The 23,753-nt window shown below is 55.3% G+C and overlaps 8 protein-coding genes across 8 annotated transcripts; 6 read left to right on the plus strand and 2 right to left on the minus strand.

The window, feature by feature from the left end:
• Window positions 1–101: 101 nt before the first annotated feature.
• On the plus strand, window positions 102–1,624 carry N657DRAFT_575711 (tRNA isopentenyltransferase; the record flags this gene model as incomplete). The annotated part of the gene is made up of 2 exons (XM_062789122.1): window positions 102–224; window positions 287–1,624. The coding sequence occupies 2 exons, from the start codon at window positions 102–104 to the stop codon at window positions 1,622–1,624; spliced, it is 1,461 nt and encodes a 486-aa protein (XP_062645913.1).
• N657DRAFT_646814 (homoaconitase) lies at window positions 1,550–4,389 on the minus strand. The gene is made up of 3 exons (XM_062793188.1): window positions 4,307–4,389; window positions 2,425–4,254; window positions 1,550–2,284 (listed from the first exon to the last, which is right to left on the minus strand). The coding sequence occupies exons 1-3, from the start codon at window positions 4,319–4,321 to the stop codon at window positions 1,769–1,771; spliced, it is 2,361 nt and encodes a 786-aa protein (XP_062645914.1). The 5' UTR covers window positions 4,322–4,389; the 3' UTR covers window positions 1,550–1,768.
• A 1,094-nt stretch (window positions 4,390–5,483) lies between these two features.
• On the plus strand, window positions 5,484–8,420 carry N657DRAFT_492261 (uncharacterized protein). The gene is made up of 4 exons (XM_062787637.1): window positions 5,484–5,889; window positions 5,955–6,221; window positions 6,288–6,758; window positions 6,818–8,420. Exons 1-4 carry the CDS (start codon window positions 5,728–5,730, stop codon window positions 8,090–8,092), a joined length of 2,175 nt encoding a protein of 724 aa, XP_062645915.1. The 5' UTR covers window positions 5,484–5,727; the 3' UTR covers window positions 8,093–8,420.
• A 328-nt stretch (window positions 8,421–8,748) lies between these two features.
• N657DRAFT_657030 (uncharacterized protein) lies at window positions 8,749–9,963 on the plus strand (the record flags this gene model as incomplete). Its single annotated transcript, XM_062794759.1, has 2 exons — window positions 8,749–8,848; window positions 8,921–9,963. 2 exons carry the CDS (start codon window positions 8,749–8,751, stop codon window positions 9,961–9,963), a joined length of 1,143 nt encoding a protein of 380 aa, XP_062645916.1.
• Window positions 9,964–10,164: 201 nt separating this feature from the next.
• Window positions 10,165–12,056, plus strand: N657DRAFT_492248 (uncharacterized protein). The gene is made up of 2 exons (XM_062787636.1): window positions 10,165–10,858; window positions 10,923–12,056. Exons 1-2 carry the CDS (start codon window positions 10,366–10,368, stop codon window positions 11,795–11,797), a joined length of 1,368 nt encoding a protein of 455 aa, XP_062645917.1. The 5' UTR covers window positions 10,165–10,365; the 3' UTR covers window positions 11,798–12,056.
• Window positions 12,057–12,540: 484 nt separating this feature from the next.
• N657DRAFT_599004 (MFS general substrate transporter) lies at window positions 12,541–14,819 on the plus strand. The gene is made up of 5 exons (XM_062790051.1): window positions 12,541–12,854; window positions 12,931–13,064; window positions 13,138–14,060; window positions 14,150–14,574; window positions 14,649–14,819. Exons 1-5 carry the CDS (start codon window positions 12,702–12,704, stop codon window positions 14,706–14,708), a joined length of 1,695 nt encoding a protein of 564 aa, XP_062645918.1. The 5' UTR covers window positions 12,541–12,701; the 3' UTR covers window positions 14,709–14,819.
• Window positions 14,820–17,904: 3,085 nt separating this feature from the next.
• N657DRAFT_492400 (uncharacterized protein) lies at window positions 17,905–18,825 on the minus strand. Its single transcript, XM_062787638.1, has one exon. It carries the CDS (start codon window positions 18,685–18,687, stop codon window positions 18,118–18,120), a length of 570 nt encoding a protein of 189 aa, XP_062645919.1. The 5' UTR covers window positions 18,688–18,825; the 3' UTR covers window positions 17,905–18,117.
• A 1,442-nt stretch (window positions 18,826–20,267) lies between these two features.
• On the plus strand, window positions 20,268–22,393 carry N657DRAFT_492455 (uncharacterized protein). Its single transcript, XM_062787639.1, has 2 exons — window positions 20,268–20,735; window positions 20,791–22,393. The coding sequence occupies exons 1-2, from the start codon at window positions 20,546–20,548 to the stop codon at window positions 22,047–22,049; spliced, it is 1,449 nt and encodes a 482-aa protein (XP_062645920.1). The 5' UTR covers window positions 20,268–20,545; the 3' UTR covers window positions 22,050–22,393.
• The last annotated feature ends 1,360 nt before the right edge of the window (window positions 22,394–23,753 follow it).

Genomic DNA, 23,753 nt, shown 5'->3' on the forward strand with positions numbered 1-23,753 from the left:
TCTCCCCAACTTCGGTTCAGACCTTCGACTTCCAAAAACACCAAACTCAATCTGGGGCTGCGAACCTGCAATGTGATGCGACCCGGCGCCGGGCGAAGCCAATGGGTTCACTCGCGCGTTTTGCCCCTTCACTACATTCGCTTCTCAAGACCGTGAGGGTTTCCACCAAAAAGATGCAGCCCTTGATCATCATTTATGGCTCGACGGGCACTGGCAAATCGGATGTAAGTCGTTCCAACGCATCCAATCCGTGGTCCTTGGGTTGGGCATGTCTGACAACGTCCAGCTGGCCGTGGAGCTGGCAACCAGATTCAACGGCGAGGTCATCAATGCAGATGCGATGCAAATGTACAAGGGCCTGCCAATCATCACAAACAAGCTCATGGTCGAAGAGCAACGAGGCATCCCACATCACCTTCTCGGCAGCATCGAGCTCGATGAGGACCCCTGGACTGTGACACATTTCAAGAAGGAGGCTACCAGAATAATATCCGAGATACGCGATCGTGGAAATCTCCCCATAATAGTAGGCGGCACCTCGTACTACCTCGACGGCTTGCTTTTCGAGGGCCGGGTAGTCGACGACCATCCCACACTCGAAGGCGGTGCGTCCAATCGCGAGGAACTGGCGGCGAAATATCCAATTCTTTCCGATTCCCCAGAAGCAATGTTGGCGAAGCTGCGCGAGGTTGACCCCGTCATGGCGAACAAGTGGCACCCGAACGATGCGCGCAAGATACGGACATCGTTGGAGATCTACTTCGCCACGGGCCGGCGCGCATCCGATATCTATGCCGAACAGCGACGCCGGAGAGAGTTCAAGTGGGCGGTTCGAGAGCAAATCCATGGCCACAGCCTCGGGGAAGTTTTGCTATTTTGGTTATACGCGCAGCGAGAAGTGCTCAACGGGAGGCTCGACCAGCGCGTGGACAAAATGGTTGAAAGAGGCCTTCTCACCGAGACAGCAGAAGTCTTTGACTATCTCCAGGGGAGATTAGCAGCCGGTGAGACGGTGGACCGCTCCAAGGGCATCTGGCAGTCGATTGGCTTTCGCCAGTTTGAGCCATACCTCACCGCGCTGAAGAACACGCCTGGGAATTCCCAGTTGGATAAACTCAAACAGGCTGGTATCGAGGACACCAAGGCGGCGACACGCCAGTATGCCAAATACCAAGTGCGCTGGGTGACCATGAAAACCATTTCTTCTCTCCAAGAGGAGAAGCTGCTGGATCGGTTCTATCTCCTAGACAGCTCAGACATCCAGCGCTGGGACGCAGAGGTGCTAGGAAAAGGAGTAGACCTGACCAGGCGATTTCTCGCTGATGAGCAGCTGCCCGTGCCGGCCGAGGTTTCGGAGACGGCCCGGGAGGTCCTGGCCGGGAAAGTCGAACGCAGCAACCATGTGGACACGCCGTGTCGCAAAACTTGCGACCTGTGTAAAAAGACCCTCTTAACAGAAGAGCTGTGGCACGCACATGTCAGTAGCAGGAAGCATCTCAAGGCTCTGCGTGGAGCCAAGAAGCGGCAGCTAATACCAGCCCACGCCGCACCTTCAACAAGCTTGATAGCAGTCGAATCTGGTCTCTCGGAGGGAGAAGACACAGCAATAACAGATTCCTCATGAGACTCGTTGCGTTTCTATACAAGCTTTTCGTCCCGTTTTGCAAGCCCCAGTTTCGGCGACCACTCGAGCTCACCACTGACTGTGGTATCAACGACAACCAGCGTGCAGAACATCTACAACAATATACAGCCTCGAAGCAGCGCTTCAAGCCTTTGAAATCTGGCTCTTGACCCATTTCTCCAACCCGCCCCGCGCAATGATCTCCTGCACATTCGGCGGCAACTCACCGACCTTCTGGCTCCAGGTCTCGCCGCCCTCGCCCTCGGTGACAATCACCTTACTGCGCCGGACATCCCACACAAACTTCCACCCAGTGCGCCTGGTCGGCACCTTCTCGCCGTCCTTCCCGCCAAAGGTCTCGCGCAGCCTCTGCACCAGCCGCGGCACCTCGACCCCCATGAGCGCATTATTGATGCTGTTCCGGCTGAAGATGTTACCAAAGCTGCCCGCCACGACGAGGGGGATCTTCTTGGCCAGGATGGCCGTGGCAGCTTGCTCGCGGGAACTGCCGCAGCCAAAATTGAAGCCGGCCACGAGGATATCGCCCGGGCGGGCGATGGTGCGGAACGCCTTGTCGTAGTTCTCCATGCAGACCTCGCCCATCTTCTCGACCGAGACGTTATCTTGATACGTGTACTTGCCAGGATAAATGCCGTCGGTCTGGTGAGTGATGTCAGTTATATCAATGCTGTCTCGGTTGAAAGGCACTTGCGCAAGCTGAGCCCTGTCTCGGCAGCGTGACAACTCCCGTACTGGCTTTGAGTGCGGCATTAATGAGGGGGCGGGAGGGTACAACGTACATTGATGTTGTCGGCGTCGCAGAAGACGATCTCTCCCTCGACCTCCTCGGGGAAGCCCGGAAGAATCTCGGTTAGCGTCTCTTCGCTGGCATCGTCTGCCGTGGTTTCGGCCTGGGTGCCAAACATCTCCTTCTCGGCGCTGGCAATCATCCCGTCGGCTTGCGAGATGATCTTGTCGAGGGCCTCTTCAATGCTCAGGACCTTGTCCTGCATGTGGTCGCCGTTGCCCTCGCCAATGATGACCTTCTCGACACCTTCAGGCTTCTGATACCAGCCGGGACCGGCAATTTTGCCTTGTAGTGCGCTGGCCGCCACAACCTCGGGGCTGGCGAGGTAGGCCTTGGCCTCCGTGGAGCCCATGCGTCCTTTGAAGTTGCGGTTGCTCGCGCTGATGCCGACCTCGCCAGGCTCAAGAAGGCCTGTGCCTAGACCGATGCACGGACCGCAGCCGGCAGGGAGAGGCTCAGCGCCAGACTGGAGCAGGACCTGCCAGTCGCCCGCCTCCTCAGCCGCAGCCTGCTCTAACAGAGATGCGGCTGCGATATAGAACTTGACACCATCCGCGACCTTGGGGATGACGCCGTCCTTCGCCGCGTCCCTGAAGACCTTGGCGGCAGCCGCGATGTCAGACGCACGAGAGTTGGTGCAAGAGACGAGATAAGCCTTGTCGACCTTGATGTTTTGCGGCTCGAGGTCTTTCAGCGGTGTAGCCAGCTTGACCGAGTTGGGTCCGGCAACGAAGGGGGAGAGGGTGGACAGGTTTAGGTAGAGAGACTTGGCATAGGTAGCGCCTGGGTCAGCGGTAAGCGGATTGTTGACAAGCTCGTCAATCTTAGCGTGGGTGAACTTCCCGCGAGCACCGAGCTCCGGGTTCAGCATTGCTGACGTGGTGGCCTTGGCTCTCAGCCAGGACACCAGCACGCTGTCTATCGGGAACAGTCCACTGAGAGCACCCCATTCTGTCGTCATGTTGGCAATCGTGAGCCGGTCGTCGATGGGGATGCTGCGCATGGTCTGCTCAGAGCCAGTGAACTCGATGGCGTGATTCAAAACGTCATCGTTGTTGAACAGGCCGCATAGAGAGACAATCACGTCCTTGCCCGTTACCCCTGGAGGCAGGATGCCAGTGAGGGTAACCTTGGCGACTGGGGGTACCTGCCACCACGTCCGGCCGGTTGCCCATATGGCCGCCGCATCGGTCCGCACTATGGGCGTCCCCAGGCAGCCCACGCCTCCGTACATGTTGCTGTGCGAGTCGGAAGCAACGGTGACGGTACCAGGCCAGGCATACCCTTCTTCGACCATAATCTGATGGCCGATACCCCGACCAGCAGGGTAGAAATCGACGCCGTGCTTCTTCGCGAACTCCTCAATCTGTCGGTATTTCTTCAGGTTCGCCTCGCTCTTGTTTTGGACGTCGTGGTCGAGAGTCATGACGACCTGCCTGTTGTCGTGGATTTTGGTCGCGCCAATCGACATAAACTTCATGGCCACCGGCCACGAATTGTCGTGTGTCATGCAGTGATGTGCAGCGAGGGTCACGTAGTCGCCGGCCTTGACCTTCTTCCCTGGCGCAAGCCCGACGGCGTATCGTTGGACAATCTTCTCGGTCAGAGTCTGTGGATTCGACGGCGTACCCGCTAACGAGGAGAGGAACGGCACTGAAGCCGCATTCTCGAGCTGTGTGTGGAATGCATCTTGGTAGAGCCGTGGCGTCGTGGTGTAGGTTGCGATGCGCACTGACCGAGCCGTCGTCGTCCTCGGGATCCTCTGGGTAAGGAGGGCACGGCGAGGACACCTCCTGCTGGCGGCCGACGCCAAGCGTCTTCTCTGCCGATATAGTTAGTGGTAGCGGGTTAGGAGGGGAGTCGCTGCAGCATACTAGTAGCGTGAACATGGTCTTGGTCGGGACTGTGTCATTCCTTCGCAACCTCGAGGATGCTCATTTAAGTCATCCAGCATTTGGATCGCGGCGGAATCGGAGCAAACAATTGCCAATACATACACAGCGAATGGCGGCAGTAAAATTCTGGTGGGGCATCTCGGGCGTATTCCACAGTCTTGACCGCTCACCGCCTTTGGAGCCGGTACGATACCGTACACAAGTATTGCAAGGCCTGTATCATCCGTACACGTAGCCGTGTGTTCTGGGACCCTCGTTTTCACACTTCCACCAGTCAGTCTCACTTGCACCTTTCCAATATCAAGGTTGCCTTGGTTATGAAAGGGTGCGGATAGCTCGGAAGCACAATGCCCGTTCTCCCCAAAACCGGGCAGCCCAGTTTCGAGTCCTTGTAAAACACACCTTCACATGTGTAGGGCTGCGCTTCGTGCAGTCGAGCGTCATTCGGACCGGCGGCCATTGCATACAATACAGTACAAAACATCACCGTGACAACCATTCAGCGCACTCCTGCCTGTGGGTTTCGGATAGCAAATGAATGGAGTCCTTGCGTACATCCGTACAGAGCACCTACATACAGATAACCAAGGCAGTGGATCCGGTCGGATACTTTTCTCTAATGAAGGACAACAACAGGGGAGAATCGTGTCCCGATTCCCAACTGCTGTGGATAATGCAAAGGTAATGATAATGGCCGATAGGGACATGAGTGCCTGGTGGAAAGTTCCAGCGTTGAGAGAGACACAGCCCTGGCTCGGTACAATACGTCGCCGGCCGCCTGTGGACTCTACACACCTGTGCTCTCGGATGTTCTCCATTCCGCGTATTCATGTTCTCCTAGATTCACAGTTTTCTCAGGCTGTCTTCGCCGCTCAAGTAAATGAGCCCAGACCCCCACATCAAGTAACCTAGTGACAACCCTGAGATATCAAACTCGCTTTCGGTCTCATCCGATTCGAAACGGATGCGGCTGGACCATTTTATCATCGGCGCAGAATCGAGTCCCCCAATCCTGCAGCGCCAACCCTACCGCAAAGCTCATCGCCTCCTGGGAGGCTTGGCTTGGGTCGCGCCTAGTTCGTCCCGGCAGCCGCATCGCTGTTTGGCGATATTCGGTGCAAAATCGAAAGCGTTACAACTCGTTCGTGGCGGCCGTCTCGCCGGTTGGCCTGTTGCCCTCTGACCAGTCACCAGTGGCCGCGCCAAGGCTTTCGATCCGATGTGACCGAGTCTGACTGAACCTCTGAAGTCTGCGAGGAAACCCTCCCGATCGCATCGTCCGGGGACCGCGCGATGCGACACCGTCCAACTCGGATTCTGCGTATTCTTACTTAATTCAATCTATACAAAGACCACTTCATTTGTTCCTGAACAGTCAACGCGCTGTTCCCACGCCACCCATGGCTTCCGAGTCCACCACAAGTCCACAGGGTCAAGCGTGGACTCCTGCTTCGACCTTCTCTGCGCCTCCCACCAAACCGCCCCGCATCCTGGCATGTATTCTGTGTCAGGGGCGGAAGATCAAATGCGACAGAAACTTCCCATGTGCCAACTGCATCAAGGTATTCCAGGCACAACAAGCCTTCCCGCTCGTTCCGTGCCGAACATGGCTGACGACGCCCCGCAGTCCAAAGTCAAGTGTATCCCGAGTACTCCGGCGCCCGCGCGCAAGCGCAGACGGCCAAACCAAGACCTCCAGGAGAGATTGACCCGCTGTGAGGAGATGTTGAAGGAGTATGCCGCCGTGAAACCTGAGCGCACCTCGCCGTCACCTTCGCACGCCGTCCTTCAAGAGGACTTGCGTTGGCAGCCTACTGGGAAGCTCGTCCAGGAAGATGGGAATGTCCGCTTTGTGGACAACCCCTTGCTAGGGCAGATTTTTGATGAGGTATGTGTAAGATGCCTTGGTCTGGTTTGCCTCGGTATTATCCGGATGCTTACAAAATCCCAAACTTGACAGGTCCGAGCCATGAGGGAGATTGTGAACTGCGACGACTTTGAGGATGACAGCACCAGCACCACTGGCATGACTCCCGATGAGAACTCGGAGCTTCTCCTTGGCGGCGACTCTCCCGACGTGAAGGTTGAGACCCTCTGGCCCGAGCCTGCCCAGATGTTCAGCCTGTGGCAAATCTACCTGGACAGGGTGAACCCACTTACCAAGATCATTCACGTTCCGTCACTGCAGCCATTCGTCGCGGAAGCTGCCATCCGCTCGCCGAGCGTCCCCAGAAACATTGAGGCTCTCCTGTTTTCCATCTTCTTGATGGCGGTCGTGTCGCTGACTCCGGACGAGTGCCGAGCGCTGTTGAGCTTCTCCAGAGAAGAAGCGCTCCAAAAGTACTCGTTGGCTGTCCGGTTAAGTCTGCTCCAACTGAACTTTCTGAGGTGTCACGACTTGACCGTCCTACGGGCACTCGTAATCTATCTGGTGTGGAAGCCCTTGCCAATCGTGCATTCTCGCCCTGTCCTCGCTAACTCTGGTTGCAGATATCACTCCAGGGTCGGTACAACCGGCACGCTGCGTGGATTCTGAATGGCATTGTCATCCGCATCGCGCAGAAGATGGGTCTGCATAGGGACGGCGAAGCCCTAGGCCTTTCGCCATTCGAATGCGAAATGCGGAGGCGTCTGTGGTGGCAGATCATCATGGTCGACGCGAGATACGCCATTCTCTCTGGCCTGAGCCCCTCCTTGCTGCCCACTAACAGCAATACGAAAGCGCCCAAGAACGTCAACGACGCTGACATCTTTCCGAACGCTACGGAGCCCATCGTGGAGCGCGAGGGACCCACCGAAATGATATTCTGCCTGCTGACGTACAAATTCGCCAAGTTCCTCACCGACATGCCTGGGTTTGAGGGCATGATCTTGTTACAGGAGGGACAAGCAGATGACTCGGCAACGGATGTCGGGGATTTGCCCACACAAGAGCAAGTGGCAGCGTACCGACGCGCGGTAGGACGGCTTCGCGAAGAACTACTGGAGGTATTCGACAAATACTGCGATCCGAAGGCGGGACCGGTGCACGAAATGGCCCTTACGATGAGGGAGCATGTCCTGGACAAACTCAACGAGCTTATGACGCCTCCCAAAGAGCGCCCCGACTGGGGTGGGGAAGTCAAAAATGCAAAGGACAACACCTTCAAGATCGCCGTCAACGCGTTCGAGCACAACGAGGCCAACTACGCGTCCACCAAGGACAGGGGCTTTGCCTGGTTCTCCCTACTCCACTTCCAGGTCGATTTGTTCATGTACTTGGCCGGCCAGCTGTGCCAGCGCACTGAAGGCAACCTGGTGGAGCGTGCCTGGCGCCAGGTCCACGTGGTCTACTCATACCACCCGGAGCTCTTTGATGTGACCAACAAGAATTACGCCGCTCTGGCCCTCCACATCCTCCAGGCCTGGAAGAACCGTGAGCAGTTGATCCTCAGCCGCACCGGCCAGATTCCCGAGGCCCCATTCTACATCAAGAAGCTGCGGGCCTGCATGCCGTCCGACATTGTGGAATGCAAGGAGGAGGGGAACGGGCAGAAGACGTCGCCGTACCCGGCCGGATCTCCCGATCTCACCGCCGCCACCACCATGGGAGCCCTGAATTTCGGCATATCTCCCGAACCCTCCTTGGGACAGTTCTTGTCCATGATCGATCCACAACAAGGAATGGATTGGGACGCTCTTGCTGGTCAGCCGATAGTCATCCCCAACGGCCAGCCGACGCCGGGGTTCGAGCTGTATGGCATGGGACCTACAACCGAATGGTGACGGCCTCCTCGGAACGATCAACAGCCGGGTTGGACTCCGTTTTGGGGTCGGGCGTGTGGACAGCCTGGAGAAGCGCGGATGCATCCGCCGTCCCGGGTTGGCACTTCCCCATGCTCCGGCTTCCTCCATTCCTGCAGCATCTGTTTGTTCATCATCCTCCGTGTGTGGTATTGGTGGAGAACCACAGATACCCAACTCAAGGATACATCTCATCTCTTCCCCGCCATTTGCATCATGACTTAATGACGCGTCTCAGGGGACTTTGGCATGTACCATAACATCATACTTCGGGACCACAGACACTCCATTTGGGATCGGGCAGATAGATGGCTTCATGTTGTTTTCCCATGCTGGTTGCCGCCCGTCATATTGAGGCTGGACAGGTTGTAGCTGATTATATGATTCAAGCCGAGGGCTTCTACATGCCTGTATGTGAATTGAGATGCTCCTGTATACCGTACCAACCCGAACTGATACTCACCATTTCCCGTCCAACCCTAACCCGGACTACGAGGCCCCGTTCTGGTTTCGGGGCGCGGACCTAACCCCAACCCAACCCAAACTCGTAAATCCGATCGATCCACTGGGGCAGTACGCTTTTTCACCATCCTACGACATTCCTTCCATCAAATCCATCTTGAGTCTACTTCCTGAAAATGAATCCTGACAAGCACATAACGGAAATACCAAACCCACGCCGGATACTCGCCGTTTGCTTGACCGACTCGGCGCAGCACCTCAGTGATGTTATCAACGGTTTGTACCCCTCATCGTTGATTAGCCTCTCATCTGGATCTCATCTCACCCTCCCTTCCCCTTCGCTTACAGTGGCCCGGCCCTCCATCGCTTACTGTACTAACCCCTCCACGAAAACACCAGACCTAACAGGCAGTCACCCTTCACCGCAACCGACCTCTTCCGGAGAAGAATTCTCACACGACGGCAGCAGCACCCTCGCAGGGACAACCCATCCCCTGCGCCTGGCCACGCCGTACTACACGGCCTCCGTGCCCATCTGGCTCGACCTGATCGCCTCGCCTGCCGAGTGGTCCGCGTCGTTCCTGTCGCCCGAGGCCAAAGAAGTTTTGGGTGTGTTGGGCGGGGTGCTGGTCGTGTTCCGACTGCCCCCCTCTCGCACACTTAACCCCCCAGGCTCCGGATCTACATCGGGTTTGGAATCGGCATCATCATCAGCGCAATCCTCATCGTCTCCGTCTAACGACGAAGAGGGGCGGGCGGTCAAAGAGCTGATTACGCACGTGGGCAGAGTCGTGCGGGAAGGGTTGGGTGGTTGGGAGTGGGACGGTGTTGGCCTAGCGGTGGGGATTGGGGAGGGCGGCAACGGGCTGGATGCGGAGCTGGATGAGTGGGAGGACTTGTGTGCGCAGTCCGGGCTGGAGTTCGTCCATGTCTCGAGGCTTGGGAGCGGGACGGCCAAGGGGGCAGAGGGTGTGAGGAATGAGTTTGGGGAGAGGATGGGCACGGCAAGAGTAGTTGAAGCACTGGAGGCGAATGATTGGGCCGGAGGTGGAATGGGGTTAGGCCGCGAAGAGGATGTGGAAGATGAAGAATGGCAAGGCATCAGAGGGAGAGGGTTGTTGGAAGACGACGACGAGTTTGATCCGGAGCGTCTTGGATTTGGCTTTGATAGGGAAGACTTTGTCGGGCTGCGACAAGCTATCTGGTCCGGTGGTGAAGACGGCGCCGAGGGGCGAGAGGAGGTCGGAGAGGTCGGAGATGAAGACGTCCAAAAGCTGGAGAGGATGATAGCCAAGTTGCAGGCAGTCAGGGACGCGAGCGCTGAGCTGCCGGACGAGCAGCGGAGGAGACTTGCAGCCCGGGCGGTCGGGGAAGTTATGAAGGAACTCTGAACGGGGTTCAAATCGGTTACTTGTCCGGGCTTCCACAACTTCCACAACTTCCACAACCCATCGGGCCTTGCGCTAGAACTACAACGGAAACGACACGACCAGACCGGCCGCATTGCACAGCATCGCCGGCCTTCCGCGGCTCCTCTACAGTATCCTTCGATCCTGAAAACCAAAACCAGGGGTTGTTGCTTTGACACCTGGGGCGGTGGGCCAGGGTGACTTCATGCTTATATAAGCAGGCAATGGTATGCCTGATATGAGCTCTTGATTGGATACTTCACCTCCGCAGGCTCGATCGGCTTCCTTAGTCAAGTTCTCAACAAGCCAGCGAATAGCAAAAATCCACAGCGCGCCGTTCTGCTGCTCCACCTGCTCTGTATTTGCGCTTCAGACGACGGGGCCATGTTCATCACTCTCCGAACAAGTTCTGGCGGCCAGAATGGAACCGGCGGCATGGAGCAAGTTGTGCGCCGGAGCGCATCTCAGCCTGGCAAGGTCAGCCGTCGTGCGCGTCCGACTCGACGCCCGGCCTGTGCCGCCTGCCAGACCCAAAAGGTAAGTTGCGTCGAGATGACACGCTTCGGCCATCCGACTTACCGCACGTCCCCTAACGAAACCGCCCCCTCCTTTCAGCTCCGGTGCACCGGCAGTCCCAACAACTGTGACAGGTGTAAAGCCAGACTGATCGAATGCGTTCCCTCCACGAGTACCACGCAAAACAAGCATCAGACACAGTCGCCGCCGTCATGCAACTCGTCAAGTCTCGGCGACGCCTCCCCTCAGCCGGGCGACGCCTCGCCCAGTTCCACCTCCTTGACGAATGGAATGAGCCGGCCAGACACCGGCTTGTCCAGTCCCGTTGGTGTTGATCAGCTGGACGGCAACTTGTTCGACTGTGAGTCCACCTTGATCGCTGATTCTGAATGACAGGCCTAGAAACACGGACTCACTGGAGGTAGTGAACGTCTTCGGCCTCGACCTGGATATGGACGAGCTTGGCTGTGATACCGATGTTCAATCAGCCTTAGGTTCAATCAACAGTACAGGATCCCATGACACTGGTCCCCTTCCAGTGACCAAGTCACTCCAGGATGCCAGCAATGAGACAGAAGCCGCGGGGCAACCGAATCGGGCCAGTTCACCGTCATGCTCCTGCCTGAGCGACCTTGTTCGCGTCGTGCAGCAGCTCGACGACGATGAGTTTCACATCACGACGCTCTCACTGGATCAGGTGTTGCAGCTGCAAAAGTGGCTCATATTCCAGTGCTGCAAACCTCTAGACTGCCCAAAGTGTCTTGACCCCTCAGTCATCGACTCGGTACGCCTCATCGTGTGCGACCGGCTGACCGAGATGTTCGAGTGTATTCATCGACGCATCAGGAGGGCAGGCGCCATCTTGGCCGGCCAGAACACCGACTCCAACGGTACACACTTGGCGTCATCCCTGTCGCCTGAGTCGCAGTCTGTACCATCTCACCATTCTCTGGACTCCGCACCGTCCTCGGCGGCTGGTCCCGGACCCGCATCCGCCCAGCTCTTCTGCCAAACATCCGGGCTCAAGGCCAGCGCGGCCTCTTGCAACCCCATGATGTTCTCCGACGACTTCTGCCGTCAGTATTCGGACGAGGAGCAGGTCCACATGATCCGCGCGCTGCTGAAGCTGCAGATCAGGAATTTTCACAAACTGCTGTTACGAGTTGAGCGCACGAGCAGCGTGGTGGGCAGTCAAGCACGCCGGTCCAAGGTCAAGTCGATGATGATGCGCCTCTCCAAGGCCTGGATGGATATCGACGCTGCCTTGTGTGTTGTGCTCCAAGCGCTCTCGATCGGGTGATTGGGTAAGGAGATGCTTCTCCAGCGTTGCAAGTTACTACATACTATCGCCCGCTTGAATGAACACGTCCCAGTCAACAATATCATTTGGTTTGAATTTAACTCAACATCCGGCACCCAATCATGTGCAACAGGACGACAGGAAGAGATTCCAACTACACTTTCTCATCTGGTTCTTTTCATCCATAGCTGGGACCAATACGTCGTCTCAGATGGAGACGGTTCAGCCCAAGCAGCTCCGAGAGCTGTACATACACGAGCCATGCCGGGTTCATGTCAAGGTGGTTGTGAGATTACCTGATTGGGAAATTTTTCTCGGTGCCGGATTACGAGTTTTCCACTTTCGGCAGCTTTTGAGTTTATTTGCCAAATTTGGATATTCTCTCGGAGATCCGGCTTTGGTGGAGCCTACATACGACTTTACAACATGAACTGGTTTGACATAAGCTACATAGCTGATTTCCAAGACGGGAATCGGGCACTCCCTAAATAGGGATGGGGAACATGAGGTGAGATTCTCAATGTCTACTTCCTACCAAAGCTGGACACCTAACGAAAGAAGAGCAACCCGGATTCCTAAGCCTGCAAGGAAACAATGGTGCATACAACATTTTGAAGAAAGTGCCTACTGGGCACCGTCCAAGAATAAGGCATCATTGTCCCTAGAATAAATATAAGTTATATCCAACTAACCTCCGTCCCGTACACTCTCCATTCCATCTCCTCGCGTCTCTCGTGTTCTCTCTCTCTCATCTCTTTGGCATCTTCACCATCCGGCGCTATCAGTTCTGAAATCAAGCAGTTCAGTGACTCAGGTCAATCCCGGAACCCCAATCCTCCATTCGCCATACCGAGCAGAAATACCAGACTACCCATTGGAGCCCGGAGACTTTGCGTGCCATCCAATGTCCTCCGAGACATCACCCGTCAGCGAGGCTGAGAAGGCCGTCCACCCTGCTGCCGAGCTCTCGGCGGACAATGGCACCATTGAAGCCAACCTACCCAGGAACCCGGGGGAAAAAGAGACTGCACCGCCGAGAAAGATCCACGGCGTCCTGGTAAGTTTATGTACCTTAACCCGGCACAAACCAGTGAGAGAGTCTCGGTGCTGACTTCTCATCGACACAAATGCAGTGGGTCTTAGTCGTCGCTGGCATTTTGTCGAGCATCTTCCTGTATTCACTGGACAACACTGTAGTTGCCGACATTACGCCAGCCGCGGTCAATGCCTTTGGCGATGTCTTGAAGCTGCCGTGGCTCTCTGTAGGGTACGTACCTGAGGTGGCGTTTCCCCCGGTCCTGATGAAGTGCAGTTTCTGAACATGTTGTCCTTGCGTCCAGGTTCCTTCTCGGCGGAGCGGCAGTCGTGCTCCCTTTCGGCAAGCTGTTCGGCTTGTTCGATGCGAAATGGCTGTACATTCTGTCGTCGATCCTCTTCAACGTCGGCTCGGCCCTCTGCGGTGCGGCGCCGAATATGAATGCCCTCATTGTCGGCCGTGTCCTCGCCGGTATGGGCGGTAACGGCATGTACCTCGGGGTCATGACGCTCCTCTCTGTCAACACGTCGGACCGCGAGCGGCCGGGATACCTGAGCTTTGTGGGTCTGGTCTGGGGCATCGGCACCGTTCTAGGACCCGTGGTCGGCGGTGCCTTTGTCGAATCCTCGGCCACGTGGCGATGGGCCTTCTACATCAACCTGTGCGTTGCCGGCCTTTTCGCGCCGGTATACCTCTTATTAATTCCGTCTGTCAAACCGCGCCAGGGTACATCGTCTCTGGCGCTGGTGCGCGAGTTTGATATCGTCGGGGCTGTACTGAGCTCAGGGGCCATTACGACGCTGATCATGGCCACTAACCTGGGCGGCGCTCTGTATCCCTGGAACAACGGACAAATCATCGCGCTCTTCGTCGTCAGCTTCGTGCTCTTCATCCTCTTTGGCATTCAGCAGACCTACACCATCTTCACGAGCCCGACAGCGCGTGTCTTTCCGGTCCAATTCATGCGAAATTGGAATGCGGTCCTCCTCTTTTGCTGCGCTGCTGCCGTCAATACGGCTGGTTTCATCCCCATCTACTATGTACCGCTCTACTTTCAGTTCACCAGGGGCGACAGCGCCATCACTGCCGCAGTTCGGTTGTTGCCGCTCATTTTCGTCCTGAGCGCCGCCATTCTCGCCAATGGCCATCTCATGTCGCGTTTCAGTTACTTCCAGCCGTGGTATGTTTTTGGGAGCGTCCTCACCTTGATTGGTGGTGTCCTGCTGTGTAAGTCCCGACTCAACAACTACCTTACCTCAGTTACCATACACGTACTCAGAAGAAAGTCTCCACGATGAAACTGACGTTCGTGGCAGCTCGCATCACGGCCAACACGCCAGAAGGTCAGATTTACGGCTTTGAAATCCTCGTTGGCGTCGGCACCGGCTGCTTCATCCAGGCTGGCTACGCCATCATTCAAACCGTCACCCCGGCCGCCGAAATGGCCTACGCCATCAGTTTCATGATGCTGGCGCAGCTGAGCGGCATTGCGCTCGGCCTGGCCATCGCCGGCGCCGTGTTCGTCAACAGCGCCATTGCCCACCTGGTGGCGATCTTGCCCAACGCGTCGCGCGAGCAGCTGCAGCTGGCCATCTCGGGAACCAGTGGCGCATATCTGCAATCGCTGCCGGTCGAGCTGCGCGAGGTCGCGACGGATGCCATCGTTTTGGCGCTTCAGAAGGTCTTCATCCCCGTCTATGTCGGCGCCGCTGTTTGCCTGGTGCTATCCGTCTGCTTCACGGTGAGTCCGTCCTGTTTGCGGAGGTTTGCAGCGTGGGTTGCCACGACATGAATACTGACTGCGCCGCTTGGCAGCAACGGAAGATGTTCAAGGATGCAGTGGCCATTGCGGCGTTAACCTCTTTTTCGCTCTGACCGTTTGGGTTCATACTGCGCAAGGCAGCGCTGTGCACCATGGCCTGTCCATTACCATATGTTCTCACCCAAATTATACACCTCCACTCTAAGTGGGTGGATCTAGCCCATAAAACCCCCGGTTTTTAGCACATCTACTAGGGCAAATTAGCTACTGTAATCAGGCTTCGTACTGTAAGCTACGAAGACTTCTATAATTGCATTAAGAACTGCATTGAAGTTATATTAACATCATATTTCATATCATGATATTCGTATCTTATTGTTTTATAAGCTCTCTGAAGCTCCCTAAAGCTCTCTAATGCTCTTTGTAGCTCTCTATAGCATTAGTTAATAAAAGAGCTAGAGATATAATTCCCTTACTATCAATACTAACCTAGCAGCCTCTTGCATCGCTTAATAGCATTACACTTTAGAAGATCGATTTTCAGACTTCTATAGTTAACGTATACCGTACATTATCAGCGAGCGGATCACTCTAGCATATTTTGGTAGAGGTGCATGCAATAAGACGTTAGAAAATTGTTAGTGCAATCTAACAATTTCTTATTGTCTCATGGTGTATGCTCTACCGAAAGTTGCTAGAGTGATCCGCTCGCTGATATGATCTGCTCGCTGATAATATACGTTATTATCAGCGAGTGTGTCACGGCGATTGCGCCGTGCCTGCTAGGACCCACGGGTGGAACCCGGCATGTGGAAAGCACGGGCCCCTGTGGGTTAAATATTCTGCACCTCGCTGCCGCGAGATCTGTTCGTAGCTCCTCGAGCTACGTCTTGACAATCAAGCCTGCCCGTACCTGACGGAATGGAGCTTAGACTGTAGTTTAGCCCGAATACAATTGTCATTGGATTGTCCGCCTGTCCCGCCGTGACAGAGTGACCCATATCAGCGAGTGACCCATATCAGCGAGTGACCCATATCAGCGAGTGACCCATATCAGCGAGTGACCCATATCAGTGTAACGGTCTCAGGCAGTATATTGCAACTAGCTGATGACGACTCTACGAGTACACTGAACTTGGAGAAGAAAAGGAGAGACGACAGACTCTGGTAGCTCGCAAGCATACTTATCCTCGTAGGCGCGCTGGTCTGAGCGCGTTGCTAGAAGGTTCGGTGTGCTGTGGGGCGAGTGGGAATAGCCTCATGAGGGGTCTTGGTATTTGCCGAGAGTGACCCAGCTTAACGAATTTAACAGGGCTGCAGGCCAAAATTTGATAGAGAAAATGTTAGGAGCGATATCAATTTCTTATCGTACATTTAGATGCAGCCCCTGCTAAATTTGTTAATCTGGGTCACTCGCTGATATAGGTCACTGTGACGAATCTCAAGCCCCAACTTCTGAAAGGGACTCCTGAAGGTTATACTTGACAACGGGGTGAGGTTCGGTGAAGCCAAATGGTTCACAACAAGCAATGTCCAAGGGTACTGACAATCTTGCACTTGAGTTGCTTACTGGAGAACTCCCAGAGTCTTCCAGAACGGGTGACTATATACTAGATGCATTTGGTTGCTCTCTCGTGCTCTCTAGAGCCACCTAGAGCCAATGCTCTATGGTGCTCTCGAGAGCCTCTTAGAGCGTCCTCTGATTGGCCTTGCACTGGTGCTCTCTCATGCTCCTGAGAGCTCTCTGGAGCACCTCTAGGACTCGTTCCAATTGGTCCTAAGTGACTGGCTCGGAACGTCCTACGTTCCCCACTGGCTTCTGCAAGTAAGCCGCCGACCGCTGTTGGCTCTCGTTGGTTCATTTGTGACAAGCCCCCATGCGTACTAGATGCCAGTGCGAATGGAAGTGGTCGAGAAGAAGAGGCTCGCCTTGACGAGCATCTAAGACGTGTAAGCATGGGAGCCCATAGACTCGAGAGAAAGTGCCTGTACAAGTAGGAGATGGAGGGGGGTCCCTCCTTGCGAGTAACTTGCGTTGCTCCTCGACCTTCCTTAACGCCTCATGCGACACCCATCCTCGTACAGCTCCGTATAAAGCCCCGGAGAGCTCAAGAGGCGTTCGGGTCTGTTGCTTCGCCTGAGTTGACTGTAATTCGGACAGTTGGTTGAGGAGGGCGAGGCGAATCGCTTTCCAGGCATCGAAAAGGTCGAATGTCGATCTCTTCAAGTACGACTTGAGGAGCGCGTGAATTCCCTCCACTCGCGAGGTAGCTGTATTGCCAAAATGAGTCGACTGGTCGACCCAAGCACGTACGAGTTTCTCCTTGAACGGAATAAGCCACGTAGCCTTGATATACCCGACTTCCTCCGGGTGCTCGGGAACGTAGTTCTGCTGGAACTCAGCAAGGCGTTTGGTATAATCTTTCTCGGTAGGCGAGTTGATGATCGAGTGCCAAGAATTGTAGAACTCCTTCCACTTCTCAGCCTCCGAGAACACGAACTCGTCTTTCGAGTTGTTGTTCTTCTCTGACGCTCCAGCAAGCTATCAGGAGGGTTGCGTGATCGATCGCATGCATAGATAACTGTCGTAGTACCATTCTTCTCCTTCGTTGACCTTTGAGTGGTAAAAGCATAGCCTCTTGGCCCAGCCCACGAGTTGATTGACTCGAATAAGGCCTCACGCGACTCGAAGTAGGATTCGGGAGGGAGGCAGTCGTCTGGGAAGGCGGCCATGACGATAGTGTCTGCGGTCGTGTCCGCGCTTCGCATGGATATTGTGCGCGTGGGGTGGTGGCCGCGTTAGATGCATTTTTGGGTGCTTAGATAATTGTTGTGCTTATCTAAGCGACACGGACCCGTCAGTCTAACTAAACGTTAGTGGGAGCCGGACCCGTGGCTCTAGTGGGAGCCAAACCCCGTCAGTCTAGTGGGAGCCGCCTTAAGCGTCGTTATGACTATTCGCATGCCTGTCCGCACATGTTCCTGCAGGCCCCGCCTGAACTCACACCTCTGTTCAGGGGTAAAGTGGGTCTCTTGCGCCCAGGGGAGTTTTACTGTGCTCTCCGACACTGGCAGTGAAAAGCTATCGGTAACCTAACCGTAAACGCAGCAGAATGGAAGAGTCATCAACACCAAAACGCCAACGATCCTCTCGAGAGACGGGCTGTTGACGATCATTTTCTCGCCTCTTACGCCTGTTCTTTCTCAGGCAACGTGTGTGCATGTGCAGGTAACTGCGGAGCGGAGGATTTGAGCACACACATCCGTCTGACTTGAAGGCGCGGCGTGACAGGCTGATATCTGCAGGCCGTGATCCCGACCCGGAGGGTGTGGTTGGCCCGTGGAGATCGTGTCCGACGAGCAGCACCCCAAGGCGTGAACTACGGCCGACTGCTGGAGCTGTTCTTCAGCGCTCCACGGCCGCAAGGCCAGAAGGAGAGGCAGCTAACACAAAAGTGGGAGCTCGTTGCACCGTATCGACGGCCCCTGCATCTGGCGGCATGCACCACGCCACTACTGTATCTACAGGAACAGCTGTCGTGCCACAGCAGTGCCGTACAACGTCTGGTCATGGTCGAGAAGCCTGAGCTTCCTCGCGGTCGTCAACCCTCGGTCTGGGGCCCGGGTAGGGTCATGGCTTCCGGGGTCTGACGGCTTCATCCGAAGTGAGTCAACAGATGTACACTGTACTACACCATGGATATGGCTTGGTTTGTGAGCAGCTTTGGGGGGCCCCATTAAGTTACCATGCAGTGCCGCCAAGATCGTGGTCGAGGGGGGCAGGAATGAGCAAACAACCGCTCCGGGGGGGAAAGAACGGTGCTCGATAGCGAGGCTAAGACGGGCATGAGATACCCTTTCCAGGTCCCAAGGGTCTGGTTCCTGTTTATCTTGATGAATTGTCGACCACATCTTCGTCGCAGCCCTTGCCTTCGCGAGGCACGCCGAGTTGCCGGTAATCCACTGCCGTCGGCCATCGACCCACCGAATTGTGGCACCAAGAAAGGGCCCAACATGGAGCATTGTGGCCCACCACCGAGACGTCGCGGCAAGTTGGAAACAATGCGTGACCCGAATAATGCGGGGGGACATTTGGCGATCGTGGATTCAACCCGCAGTCGCTGGGTCACGGGCAGGCGTACAGCAGGTCGGCGAGTAAGCACATATTTGGGAGTGCTGTCTCCTCCAATATATTGCCATACAGAGCCGGACTACAATACCGTGTAAATACCAACTGTCCATCCGATGTTTCAGAGTCCGAAGACGCATTCGGATGACGGAACCTACCGCTGAGCCGAATGCGGTGTGCGTTCATCTGATTAATCTGGCACAGAAACTAACAGACTGTACCAACCGCCAACGAGGTACATCATCCGTAGCTCGAGTTGTGAATTGCAGACCGCTTCTCAAATGCGACCGCTCTCGGTTTCGCAGTTGAGAACTGGAGTCGTGGCAGTCTTGGCTGATCCCAGTCAGGTACCGAAGCACACAAAGCCGCTTCGTCGGAGACACAAGTCCGTGTCAAAACACCCGGGGAACGGACCCACGATCGCCATCCCCTGATCTTATCGCCGATAACTTTGGTGGTCGAGGTCCGAGGCATGTACAATACGTGTAACTGTAGACCTTCGAGGGCGTACTCCGGGAACACCAGACTATCCGCACTCCGCGGTGTTGTTGGACTGGCATTGCAAGGAAGCTGCAGAGGGCGCCAGGCAGTGATTGGGCGCATCGGACAGCCTGAGTGCAGGGCAGCGGATTTTTGCACTGTACCTCACACGGTTTGAATGCAATCCGGCTCTGTTATTCGCTGCGGCGACCGTGTCTCTGTTTGGTTCAGGCGCTTGAATGAAGCCCCACCATCCCGCCCAGTGTGGGAGCGCCAACCCTGGGACTCAAACCCGACGGTGCCTGCTGGTTGCTTTTTCCCTCTTAGCCCCCATGTCCCCGTTCTCGATTTTCTCCCCTCGACTCTCCTTTTCGTCTACCTTCGATCGCCTCACATCGTCTTCCGTCGACCGCCCTGTCCCTCCCCTTCCCTCTCCCCATTTCTACCTTCGCTTTTCTCACCACAGTCGCTCCCTTGCAATAGCCATTCGCTCATTTTCTTGGAATCCGTTCATTCTTTTCGGTTTCCGTCAGCCATTTTACCCCGGTCCCGGAGCATCTCGTTTTGGGGCTCAGCACGATTTGCCGAGCTCATCCTTATCCCCACCACCCAGCTCACTTTTCCTGTTCGATAATTCGTTCAGGACGACACTCCTTTGTAACAGGCAATTTTCCATATCCTATTCGATCATTCATTTTTGGACACACCTCAGGGTTAGTCCCATCATATCCAAACCTGTGATACGGACATTGGGCGCGCCACCGCACATCCGAGCGGTTGTTTAGCCAGCACCGATTTCAAGTTGAAGGAAAGGACGCCGCTCATTAATCGACCCATCTGGACGACGGACAAGACACTGGGCCCGTTATGGCTACCGACGGGGCCAAACAGGAGTTGAAGGAGGAGTTTCAGGAGGAAGTCAGGAAAGAGGAGGAGGGATATACTTCGTCGGCACCATCCATGTCGACCTCACCATGTGGCAATCAGTCGCCTCTTCCTACGCCCAAGTCGGCTACCCCCAGTAAGGTGTCCAAATCTCCTGCCAACGGATCCAAGCCGCAAGGGTCAGGGAAACGGCCAACCCGCAAGAGCACTCTCACGCAGCAGCAGAAAAACCAGAAGAGACAGCGGGCGACACAGGATCAGTTGGCCACGCTTGAGATGGAGTTCAACAAGAACCCGACTCCCACGGCGTCGGTTCGTGATAGGATAGCTGAAGAGATCAACATGACCGAGAGGTCTGTTCAGATCTGGTTTCAAAACCGGTAAGGCCCTGAAGTTTCTGATCTGTTTTCCCGGGGAGCAGCACTGTTAACCGTTGGCAGGCGCGCAAAGATTAAGATGCTGGCTAAGAAGAGTCTGGAAAGCGGCGAGGACATGGATTCTATTCCCGAGTCGATGCGACAGTATCTGGCAATGCAGGCGATGGAGTCGGGCAAGAGCATCCCCGGCTTCTTTGGTCGTACTGGCTTCATGCCCTACGGTCATCAGGGAATGATGGGCGGTGAACAGTCGGGGCCGGGCAAAGTCTGTAAGTGTCAGCCGAGCGCTAGAAATCTTATGATACCGCATGCTAACACCTTAAGTGATCCACCATCTCAACTGCCGATCCCTCACAATAGGCAGGTGGATGCGGGTTGGCCAGAACGCCATGGATCTGATCATCTTCTACTCCCCGGACAAGTGCACCATGACCTACTACATTAACAACGATCAGGCCGGGTACAAGATCGAATACCCGTTTTCATACATCAAAAACATCTATCTCAACAACGTCGAAGGCGGCGAGCAGCACGGCGGAATCACGATTGAGCTTCTCCATCCGCCCATGTTTTATATGGACTCGTCGACCACGGCGACCTTTATCCAAGTCAGCGACTTTACTGAGGACCTGCAGGCCTCTCGGGTACTGACTCATCACCTCGGTGGAAACCCAAAGGTGTTGAGCGGCCAGCTGGCGAAGTTGGTCAGCTTAGAAGCCTTCATTCACCGCCACAGCGCCACAGGTCCGTTCGACCAGCTTCACCCATTGTCCATGTCGGCCCCTGTCTCCCCTGCAGCTCGGCCGTCATCGCAGCCGAACTTCGCACAACCCCACGTCGGAATATTCCAGGAATCGCAATGGGGTATCGCTGCCCAGCATACCATGATGATGCGCGGACCAGGCCATAAGAGGCAGCGCAGCCGCAGTGTGCCGGGTCCGATTGACTTCCAGACGATGCAGCTGCTGCAACATCCGCCAAGCTTCCACATCACGCAGCCCGAGACTCAGCCGCCCGTTCACAATCCCCACATCTTCAGCCCGATTCCGCAGCAACCCAACATGCTGGGCCCTGTCGGGCCCAATCTGCGAATCGATACCCGGGCTGGGTTCGGCGCGCTTGATATGCGGGCATACCCGCTTTCTGCGACGACAGCGCCCTCGCCGTCGGAGTTTTCAAGCCCCAACTTCTTCGCAACCCAGGCTCCGGACCACAGCGGAATTCCAGCGCCCAGCTTCACGCCCTACAGCGGCACGTTCTCCCCGCTAGTCAACCCTGCGAATCTGGGTGTCCCTCCTCCCTCCATCTCGCCGCTTTCGTTCAACCACCCGGATCCAACCATTGTTGGAGAGTCCCCGCCGATGTCGATGCCTCCCATCTGTGAGGGCTCCGCCATTTCGGACGACGGCACGAGCATGAACGACATGTACTCGACCGGAAAGCCGACCATCACGTTGCCGCTCCACCCGCATTCGCCGTTCGAGCCGAACCAGGCCGACATGGAGCTCAACCAGTTCATGGACCTCAAACGCTTCGATGCTGAGCAAGCTTCCCTGTCTCCGGAGAGTGTTCAAGCGCAGTGATCAGCGAGGGACATGACACGTCGGTCTGCATTCTCGGCTCGGGTGGTGCTGCAGTATTGCTCGAGGCCAGAAGCATACATGGTTCAGAGGTGCGATATACCCGTCGAGAGGGGTTCTCCTGGCTCGACTTTCTTTTTTCGGCGTTTTAGATGGGTTGCGTCGTTGTATATACCAGGGGTCTTTTGGCTTTGTCTGATGGCTGCTCTCGTGCTGCTGCCGACCGACGCGAGGAGTTGCGACACACCTCACTCGTTCTCGATATTTCCGCGGAAGAAACAAACTCTCCCTTCACAGACCCGACTTCCTATTCCATTTCATCCTTCAATCACGCACCTGCCAACGAGATCCCGACTAGTTGTGCTCCGCCTTGCACAGCGGCTCCCGAGATTCCGTTTCAGGTATTACGCTTGGCCTTTCGCTTCCCTGCGTTGCGTTTCTTCTGTTTTGCATGCGGATTTTCCTCGCTTGTCTTGTCATCCCGAGGACGTATCCTACGATGTCCGCCGGGAAGTTTTTGCTAATATCTATTTCCTGCCTGGTCTTCCAAGAGGCCCATGAGGGTCGAGCTATGGGGGGGACTCCTCAGTAGGGAAATCAGATGTTTCGTTGGCTGCGGGAGGAAGGATGAATGGTGAGAGCCCAGGAGGCTTGATTTTTCTTGGTAATGTGGTTCTAATCTATCTCTTTTTGGGAAGGGTCTGGGAGCATCATTTGCGCTGCGCACTAGGGATGGTTGGCTTGGCTGATTTAGGAGTTGATATCTGGCTTGCAGATTTTCAGGAGCAATGAACGAGAACGGCAGACGGTTTAGTGGTCGATTCCATATACCTATTCGCCGTGAAGAGAGGGAGTGGTCACTTTCGATGTGAGCCGGCTTGTTATCTCGGGGTGATATGTGCTTCCGATGTCCATCCAATGGTGGTTTGGGTCAAGAGTGTGAGCTGCGCAGATATTTGCTTATGAAATTGTCGTTGCTTGCGCTGTTATGACGCTTATGGCAGGATCTAATGGAAATCGCGACATCACTGGAACAGCCTGCCTCCCTTGCTCTGTACATGTCTGCTTCCGGGTCTGTCGTAACGCCATATGCAAGGGCATTGTTCATACAAGCTACTCCGTACAGTACGTAGGGCTGAACTGCCAGACCAATATCAGCCAGGCCACCGAACCGGCCTCGATGCTCGGCCAACGGGCGCTACCTACCCGTATCCAAGCGCTGGATCTCCCGTGCAGCATAACGGACGGTGATGGCCGAGCGCCCGATGCAACACAGTGCAACCGCCCTTCAGGATCTGGAGCCGTTTTGGGTGTCATCGGTTTTGTACGATAAAAACAGAAGTCATTGAGTAACCGAGATCTCGTGGTTGCATCCGTTGCAGCAGTTCCTATATTTTGTGCCTCACAAGTCGAGTATAGATTCCATGTTCCCCATTAACGATGGCAAGTTGCTGAGTCGTCTTAGAGATTCCCAGGGTCAGCACAACACTTGATGGGTGAAATTCCTGCAGCAAGCTAGCTCAGCCACAAACAATTGGGGTCACGGAGTAGCTGATGCAAGTCTATCTACGGTACTAATACAATCAAACCTTGGTTTGTTTGTTCGCGCTGATCTTGTGAAGAAAGATAAGACTGTCCGGTATTCACTGTTTGCCTCTTCCACTTCATTTTTTATCTAGTTATTTATTTTCTTATTGTTATTTTTCT

This window comes from Parathielavia appendiculata (genome assembly GCF_033297405.1).
Source record: "Parathielavia appendiculata strain CBS 731.68 unplaced genomic scaffold N657scaffold_9, whole genome shotgun sequence".
In the NCBI taxonomy this organism is placed as follows: Eukaryota; Fungi; Ascomycota; class Sordariomycetes; order Sordariales; family Chaetomiaceae; genus Parathielavia; species Parathielavia appendiculata.

Coding starts and splice junctions, on each gene's coding strand:
- N657DRAFT_646814 (XM_062793188.1), bottom strand. Junction 2,285..2,424: donor GCGACGCCGACAACATCAAT/GTACGTTGTACC, acceptor ATCACTCACCAG/ACCGACGGCATTTATCCTGG.
- N657DRAFT_492261 (XM_062787637.1), top strand. CDS start 5,728: ATGGCTTCCGAGTCCACCACAAGTCCACAGGGTCAAGCGTGGACTCCT. Junction 5,890..5,954: donor CATGTGCCAACTGCATCAAG/GTATTCCAGGCA, acceptor GACGCCCCGCAG/TCCAAAGTCAAGTGTATCCC. Junction 6,759..6,817: donor GGGCACTCGTAATCTATCTG/GTGTGGAAGCCC, acceptor CTCTGGTTGCAG/ATATCACTCCAGGGTCGGTA.
- N657DRAFT_492248 (XM_062787636.1), top strand. CDS start 10,366: ATGTTCATCACTCTCCGAACAAGTTCTGGCGGCCAGAATGGAACCGGC. Junction 10,859..10,922: donor GGACGGCAACTTGTTCGACT/GTGAGTCCACCT, acceptor CACTGGAGGTAG/TGAACGTCTTCGGCCTCGAC.
- N657DRAFT_599004 (XM_062790051.1), top strand. CDS start 12,702: ATGTCCTCCGAGACATCACCCGTCAGCGAGGCTGAGAAGGCCGTCCAC. Junction 12,855..12,930: donor GAAAGATCCACGGCGTCCTG/GTAAGTTTATGT, acceptor ACACAAATGCAG/TGGGTCTTAGTCGTCGCTGG. Junction 14,575..14,648: donor TGCTATCCGTCTGCTTCACG/GTGAGTCCGTCC, acceptor GCCGCTTGGCAG/CAACGGAAGATGTTCAAGGA.
- N657DRAFT_492400 (XM_062787638.1), bottom strand. CDS start 18,687: ATGTCCCCCCGCATTATTCGGGTCACGCATTGTTTCCAACTTGCCGCG.
- N657DRAFT_492455 (XM_062787639.1), top strand. CDS start 20,546: ATGCTGGCTAAGAAGAGTCTGGAAAGCGGCGAGGACATGGATTCTATT. Junction 20,736..20,790: donor GTCGGGGCCGGGCAAAGTCT/GTAAGTGTCAGC, acceptor TAACACCTTAAG/TGATCCACCATCTCAACTGC.